The 8,524-nt window shown below is 28.9% G+C and overlaps 1 protein-coding gene across 5 annotated transcripts; it reads right to left on the bottom strand.

Moving 5' to 3' along the window:
* Positions 1–4,039: 4,039 nt before the first annotated feature.
* LOC140816640 (transcription factor bHLH49-like) lies at positions 4,040–7,874 on the bottom strand. 5 transcript variants are annotated; one of them, XM_073176028.1, is made up of 9 exons: positions 7,159–7,489; positions 6,138–7,013; positions 5,787–6,014; positions 5,601–5,666; positions 5,457–5,528; positions 5,194–5,265; positions 4,939–5,106; positions 4,762–4,849; positions 4,040–4,696 (listed from the first exon to the last, which is right to left on the bottom strand). In XM_073176028.1, the coding sequence occupies exons 2-9, from the start codon at positions 6,942–6,944 to the stop codon at positions 4,650–4,652; spliced, it is 1,548 nt and encodes a 515-aa protein (XP_073032129.1). In that variant the 5' UTR covers positions 6,945–7,013; positions 7,159–7,489; the 3' UTR covers positions 4,040–4,649. The 5 variants fall into 5 exon arrangements, with proteins under 5 accessions (XP_073032129.1, XP_073032128.1, XP_073032132.1 ...); XM_073176027.1 differs by lacking the exon at positions 7,159–7,489 and adding an exon at positions 7,522–7,874 and having other exon boundaries at positions 4,044–4,696; XM_073176031.1 differs by lacking the exon at positions 7,159–7,489 and adding an exon at positions 7,522–7,874 and having other exon boundaries at positions 4,046–4,687.
* Positions 7,875–8,524: the final 650 nt, after the last annotated feature.

Below are 8,524 nucleotides of genomic sequence, written 5' to 3' on the forward strand. Positions count from 1 at the left end.
ATAGTTTTTAGGCAGTTGAAAGATTTTCTCAAATGGTTAGAATATGAACCACGTGAAAATTGTGGAAGACGAATATGTCATAAAATTGCATATATACTTATTTTTTTCTTATTTCTTCTTGTGATACTATGATTTATTATTCAATTAGAAACTACACTAAAATATAAATACAAAATTGCATTAAAATCATAAAATAACATGTAGAGAGAAAATTAAAAGGATAAAATGTTTAAAGTTAGTATAAAGTTGAAATATTTGAGAAAATTAATATAGGAGTTACATTTTATTCTTGAAGTGATGTAAATTATTACAATCAATGTATATTGTAGTGATAATTCATTAGCATTTTTTAGAATATTAATTATATATTATGTGAAATAATTAGGCTACTAATTAATTATATATTAGGTGGAATAAATAAAAAATTTTGATATTTCATTTTTACACTTACAACAATTAGAAATTTACAAATATATCTTCATTGAATCTAGGATTTGTATTGATGAGTAGGTCATTTTTATCTTTTGACAATTGGAAAAAATGGCCAATGATCTACACTTTTGTAGGTATATAGATAAAAAAATATTTTTATTATCAAACATATATTCATTTTTAATGCATAGATTTCCCATAAATTGTGTAGAAAATTTCCATGCAATTAATCTAACAACACACAATTTAAAGGGATAGTAGAAAATTTACAATGACAAACTTTGTTATCCTTATACACTTTTATAAGTATAATAGAAAATCTATTCTTTTAATCATTTAATGATTTTTTTAAATTAAAAAATCTATTCTTTTAATATTTTTTCTAAGAATTATGTATCAAGAAAATGTTATTTCTCTAATGTATTTTTATTATCAAATATCAATTCAATTTTTATGTAAGATTATTTTGAAAATTTCTTATGTTGCAATTTTTTATTAAAAAATAAAAACACTATTATGATCTTCATGTATTTAATGATTGTGTAGAAAATTTTTCATGCAATTAATCTAACAATACACAATTTATGGGAATAGTAAAAAATTTACAATGAAAAACTTTGTTATTTTTCTAATACTTTTATAAGTATAATAGTTAAATATATATTCTTTAATATTTTTAATGATTTTTTTAAATTAAAAAAATCTATTCTTTTAATATTTTTATAAGAATATGTATCAAGAAAATGTTATTTCTCTAATGTATTTTTATTATCAAGTATTAATTCAATTTTTATGTAACATTATTTTCAAAGTTTTTTATGTTGAAATTTTCTATTAAAAAAAAACACTATTATGATATTCATGTATTTAATGATTGTGTAGAAAATTTTTCATGCAATTAATCTAACAACACATAATTTATGGGAATAGTAGAAAATTTACAATAAAACTTTGTTATTCTTTTTACATGTTTATAAGTATAATAGTTAAATATTTATTCTTTTAATACTTTTAATTAAAAATATATATATATTTATTAAAAAAATATTCTTTTAATATATTTTGTAAGAATTATGTATGAAGAACATATTATTTCGCTAATGTATTTTTTATTATCGAATATCTATTCAATTTTTATGTAATATTATTTTCAAAATTTCTTATTTTACAATTTTCTATTAAAAAGATTTTAAATTACAAAATTATGATAATTGATTTTGAAATTCAAACAAAGAAAATATTTAGTCTGATTTTGGTTATATTGTTCTTGATAACCATAGTCAGGTTAATGTCTAAATCTTAATCAATTTTAGTGGATATTTAAAATACTGAATTTATAAATTTGTCGTATGTATAATCTTTTGCTACTAAAATCTTTACTTTTCTTACTATAGTCAAACTCTCCAAATTTTTCTAAGAACTTCATATTTTATGAGATCATTAACATATTCAAATTCATAATTACTCATATAAATTCTTCTGATAAAATTATTTGTTAAAAAACCCATAAAATATGTTAGTATTAAACTTCACGTCATCATATTATTTTATATTTATCATGTTATCCTACTATTGAACATATAGGTAAATTTTTTTATATATCTTCTTGTAATATTATAATATATTTATTACTCAATTAGAAATTGCACTAAAAATATAATTACAAAATTATAATAAAAGCATTAAAAAATGTAGAGAGAAAATTTAAAAATAAAACATTTAAATGTAGTATAAAGATCAATTATTTGATAAAATTAATATATATATATATATATATATATATATGATTAACATTTTATTATTGAAATGGTATAAATTACTACAATCAATGTATGTTGTAATGACTATTTATTAGCATTTGTTACAATTTTACATATATATCCTTATATGATTTTTTGATTTCATATTAGTAAAGAAAACATTTATGTCTTTTCACAATTGGAAAACAAATGGGTGATCCACACTTTTATAAGTGTGTGTGTATATATATATATATATATATATATATATATATACATATATAGATATGTATATATATATATATGTATATATATAGATATCTATAAATATAAATTAATATAAGAATAACATTTTATTATTGAAATGGTATAAATTACTACATTCAATGTATGTTTAATTCATATTAGTAAAGAAGACATTTGTGTCTTTTCACAATTGGAAAACAAATGGGTAATCCACACTATATATATATATATATATATATATATATATATATATATATATATATATATATATATATATATATATATATATAAATTAATATAAGAATAACATTTTATTATTGAAATGGTATAAATTACTACATTCAATGTATGTTTAATTCATATTAGTAAAGAAGACATTTGTGTCTTTTCACAATTGGAAAAAAATGGGTAATCCACACTTTTATAGGTATATAGATAGATATAGATATATAGATTGCACTAAAAATATAATTACAAAATTATAATAAAAGCATTAAAAAATGTAGAGAGAAAATTTAAAAATAAAACATTTAAATGTAGTATAAAGATCAATTATTTGATAAAATTCATATATATATGAATAACATTTTATTATTGAAATGGTGTAAATTACTACAATCAATGTATGTTGTAATGACTATTTATTAGCATTTGTTACAATTTTACATATATATCCTTATATGATTTTTTGATTTCATATTAGTAAAGAAAACATTTATATCTTTTCACAATTGGAAAACAAATGGGTGATCCACACTTTTATAGGTATATATATATATATATACACACACATATATATATATATAGATATAGATATCTATAAATATAAATTAATATAAGAATAACATTTTATTATTGAAATGGTATAAATTACTACATTCAATGTCTGTTGTAATGACAATTTATTAGCATTTGTTACAATTTTACATATATATCCTTATATGATTTTTTGACTTCATATTAGTAATATATATATAGATATAGATATCTATAAATATAAATTAATATAAGAATAACATTTTATTATTGAAATGATATAAATTACTACATTCAATGTCTGTTGTAATGATAATTTATTAGCATTTGTTACAATTTTACATATATATCCTTATATGATTTTTTTGAATTCATATTAGTAAAGAAGACATTTGTGTCTTTTCACAATTGGAAAACAAATGGGTGATCCACATTTTTATAGGTATATAATATAGATATAGATATATATATAGATAATATAATATAGATATATATCTTTAAGGAGGGCATTTGTGTCTTTTCACAATCGGAAAACACATCAATGATCCACACTTTTATAGGTATATATATATATATATATATATATATATATATATATATATATATATATATATATATATATATATATATATTAGATTTCATCTATCAATATTCCTGCCCTGTTATAATAATTAATTGATATATACTTATAATGACATGATAACTTCAACTTGGATAAACTTTTGAAGTGAATAATATGGAGATTTTGTTTTGCATTACAAAGCAGAAAGTACTACAAGAAAAAATATACATTACAAAGCATAACCATGCTCGAATTAAAAGACACTGAATTACTTATTCTCAAGGATTCACCTCGCGACAAAATTAAAAGTAAATAAAATTAACCATACAATTCACGTCTTTGTTTTAAGATTAATCGAGTAGATTATGCTTTCACATAAACATTCGAAAGCTCGTGAGTTAGCTCTTTGTTCTCCTTATATTGTTTTGTTTTGGTGTCCCTTCAAGTAAAATCACCAAGAATGATAACCATGCATAATCATCACACTTATGGAATAATAACAGATAAAATATTATTGCTACAAGAACCAGCAAAAGATCAGATTACTCAGTAGCAGTAGACAAGCTCATTGAAGAATGAACTTAAAAATGTGATCTCTTATGTAGATCAAGAAGATGTCAGACCACCAGAGATTGTTCCTCTCGTTTTCAGGTATAATTTACGTCAATCGCCGTTTCCTTCAAATAGGGAGCAACTCGTCTTAGAAATATGAAAAGTCAACTTCAACTTTCTTGAGCATTACAACTGATGAACTGCCAAGATAAGTGATCACATTTCGACAGCAAAAACCTTTCGATTCCTTGATTATATACTGTAGCCTTCCAGGGATAAGTTCTTGGAAATGAACAAAGCAAATCACAATCTTTGTTAGGCCCGACCCAGTAATTTCTATTATCCCCATTTGAGAGAGAACATCAAGGTTCGGTTTTCAGGTGTCCTGTTGGTAGAGAACCTGCAAAAGCTACTGGGGATCAGCTAAAGATCCTTGGCATGGAAATGATTTTGATTAAAGAATTTAAAAGATACCGCTGAAAACTTGGCTGTTTAGAGGACCACTCGTGTTAAAGCCCATATGAATGATATTGTGAAGTTCCCCATCCCACACACCGGGTACCTGCAGTAGATGATATAAGAAAATTTCCAGGAAAAATCAATTCTACATGTTGTTCAATACTCTTATTTCTAACAGAATGTCTGTACTACCTGAGTCAGTGTGACTGATTGTAAATTAATGGGTCTTCTAAGTGTTTCTGAACAAGGAAGACTTGCTTGGATTAGTCCAGGTTGCGGCGAATGCAGTTGAGGAAAAGGCATGGTCATATCAAGTGGAAGTGCCGGCGAAGATGGCATACCAGCTCTAGGTTGTAGGATCTGTTTCCATGTAATTACTTGAGTTAGATAAGCGTCTGAGTTTAGGTAAATAACGAAATGGGCTGGAACACTACAGCTACTTCTTACATTTTTAGCCAGAAGAGCTTCATTATTGAAGTCTGCCTGTGGATTTACTGTTGCCAGCTTCATTGACAGGAACTGGAACATTGTGGAAACAGAGTTTCATAAGTTAATGAACCACCATCGGGAGGATTTAATATCATTCTACATGAATGGAATTATTTTCTAGTTCTAAAACTCTCCTCTTTTAAAAACATCATCCACACAAAAAAGTGGAGGAGAATTGTAGTTAACTATTGGTTGAAAAAGCATGAGTACTTGCCACGAACCTCAACTTGTCGTTGAAGTGATTGCACATAGTTGATGATTTCATCGAGCATGACTGCTTTTCCAGTGACCTGCTAAGAAATAAGCAACAGATTTAGCACGTGAATATCCATGCACCAATTAGCCTTAACTAAACCAATTCTAACCTTGCTGCAACCAGGCACGAGATCCTGAAGGAATTTCATCCTTTCACTAATCTTCTCCCTCCTTACCTACAGTATAAACTATTCTAAATTCACCACCAAAGGAAATTTCTACTGAAGCTTGCCATGTACAAAAGATACAATGGTATTTGAAATGATGTTACAAATAGAAGACAGCAGATTTTTTACCCTTTCAGCAAGACTGTGGCTATTTGTTGCTTGTCCTCTTCGTGCTCTGACGTGTATGTATCCATCCTTGGGTAGATCCGATCCTTGGGAGCCCTGCTTGCAATGTTTGCCACCGGGCTTACTGGTGGAATCGTGGTTCTGATCACCTTTTAATTTGGTTTCAGCTTGGTCCTTTAACAGTTCGCTAGGTGGCAGTGGGTCTCCAACAATTTCATCAAGTTCGGTATCCTGATATTTCGAGACAATTGAAAATCAGTAGATGAAGTATTATGTATATAGTACCTTTGTAGTAATAAAGATAATTAAGAGCTACTGGTTCATCCATCAGCAGAAAAACACTCGATATTCAACCTGAGGAGTTCTTTTTCTCTTGTTCGATCCAAGCCCAGAACCACAGGAATCCTCATCTGCTTCAGCTAACTCCTCTTGTGCACCCCGGTCGCTGAATTCAGCCTCATCAGACTCGTTAGCGGACACATCAACTCCATGTTTTGCTTCATCGTAAGACAGACGAAAACTCTGGCTTTTTCTCTCATTCTTGAGAGAAGACCCTTCAACAGGACGCTCCCCAGGTACCAAAGCCTGTTCCAGAACTCCTGTCGTGTCCACTAAATCATTTGGCCTTTGAATTGATCCAAATCCACGAGAATACGGATTCGAATGGTCTGAAGTGCTAAAGGGGTTCATCATTTCGGTAAAGTTCCCTCCACTGAAGCATGAAAACCTCGCTGCTCGCTCAATAAAAGCCGGATCAGTCGGGAAATGAGGCAAGCTTGGAGGAACCATTCCAGAAACAGCTGGTAAAAAGATACTCCCTCTTAACATTCCATTCTGCGTCCAATTCATACCTGCTCGAACTGGACCAAGGCCGCTCGAACTGCTAGCCTGATTTTGGATACTCGTATCGCAATAGCCTAAACTCTGTCCATTGATAGGATGATCCCAAACCGGAGGGCAAAAAGAATTCGGCATAAAGGTGGTGGAACAAGCAGAAGACTCCACCATAGAATTTCCTAATCGAGTCATTCCTACAGATGCATTAGATAAATTGTTCTCATTTATTTGCCAATCTGAGAGTACATTTGGTGCATGATAGTTTACAGGATCCTCGACCATCTTCTCTTGCTCATGATTATTGTCCTTACAAGAAGTGTTCATCTCTCCTTTATCAGATACAAGATAATAACCGCAGTTCTTCACAGTTTCGGCTATGGATCAAGAAACAACCTGGAAAAATGTAGAATTAGATACAAACCACCCTAAGAAAAGCCCTAAAAATCCTATCAAATTCCATAATTGAGCAAAAGAAAGAAAGTAGCAGTGTCAAAGTATCCTACCAGGTAAAGCTGAAAAGGGAGAATAAATAAATTACTTCAACCAATTTATGACTCGTGAATCCAAGAAAACACCATAGGACGCCAAACAAATGCATCGATTCCAGGAAAACATTAACTACTACAACTATTTCCCAAGCTTTTTCACTGAAATTAAGCAGTCCTTCAAAAAACAAAGCAGGAAAGTCCATTAATGCCGAGAAGAAACACACAGGCAGTTCAATGAAGAGAAGCCAGCCAGTCAACTCAAACAGAGGTATTAATTGCAGTACAATAAATACAACTACAAAAACATTCATTAAGTCATTAGAAAAATCCAACGGTCGGAGAAAAAGCAACCCATTGAGTAAACAATCCGGAATACAGAATCCAAAGTGGGAAAAGAACAAGAACAAAGATACCATTTTCAGATTGTGTGTTGCCTTTAAGGAACTCTACACTGTTTTAAGCTGCCCTTTTCTCTACTTTAACGAAAATCTCAAGTCTTTGCACAAGAATATTTAAACTCCAGACAAATTTGTAAAACAAATCCTGAAACTGGGCATTCAAGAAAACTAATCCGAAGAGATGATCAGGAAGCAGATACTAAACCAGCTGGACGAAATGAAAAGGAAAAGATGAGAGAAAACTTGTAGATTCTTTGGAGGAAATGGAGAGGAATGTTAAGTTAAGAAGACGCTTGATTTATGCCCACGCCTTGCATAAAAAAAGAGCGGTGTTCATGATTAACAAAGGACGTAGAGTAGTTACTTAGTTGAATGCACTTCTTTATTACGGTCAAATAAGTTTTTTGTTCTGTAAAGCTGTATCTCTTACTTCCCATCCTATTTAATTAACTAATACAACCTTATTGTTTGATTTCGATTCCTCACCTAATATTTTTCCGACAAACTTATTGTATATTGTTTATTAATTTATTTGACTAACGTAATTTAATTTATCACATTCATTTCAAAAAATAGTGATGGTGAATTTTATCGACATACAAAAAATATGATTTTGTGCCGAATTTCATATATTTATTTGGTAGCTATTAAGATTGATTGAGCTAGCTCTTGAAGTTGAGTTAGGTCCAAATTCTAATCTTAACGTGGTATCAGAGCTCGAGTTTCACCGTTATGTGTTGGAGTGCCTATAATTAGGTCACACGTTCTATCCATAATTGGGTCATTTGTAAGCTCCACGTTCTAGATGCTCATTTCTGGGCGTGAGAGGGGTGTGTTAATTGTCCCGCATCGGTTGAATAAATAACTTGGGAGTTGCATATATTGGCTTGGACAATCCTTTCCTCTTGAGCTAGCTTTTGAGGTTGAGTTAGATCCATGAGTGCAAGAGAGTGTATCTAACAAATATAGAAGCTTAGTGAATGTTAATTTTACAGCATAAATTGTTTAAAAAATTAAT

This window comes from Primulina eburnea, chromosome 16 (genome assembly GCF_022965805.1).
Source record: "Primulina eburnea isolate SZY01 chromosome 16, ASM2296580v1, whole genome shotgun sequence".
NCBI lineage: Eukaryota > Viridiplantae > Streptophyta > Magnoliopsida > Lamiales > Gesneriaceae > Primulina > Primulina eburnea.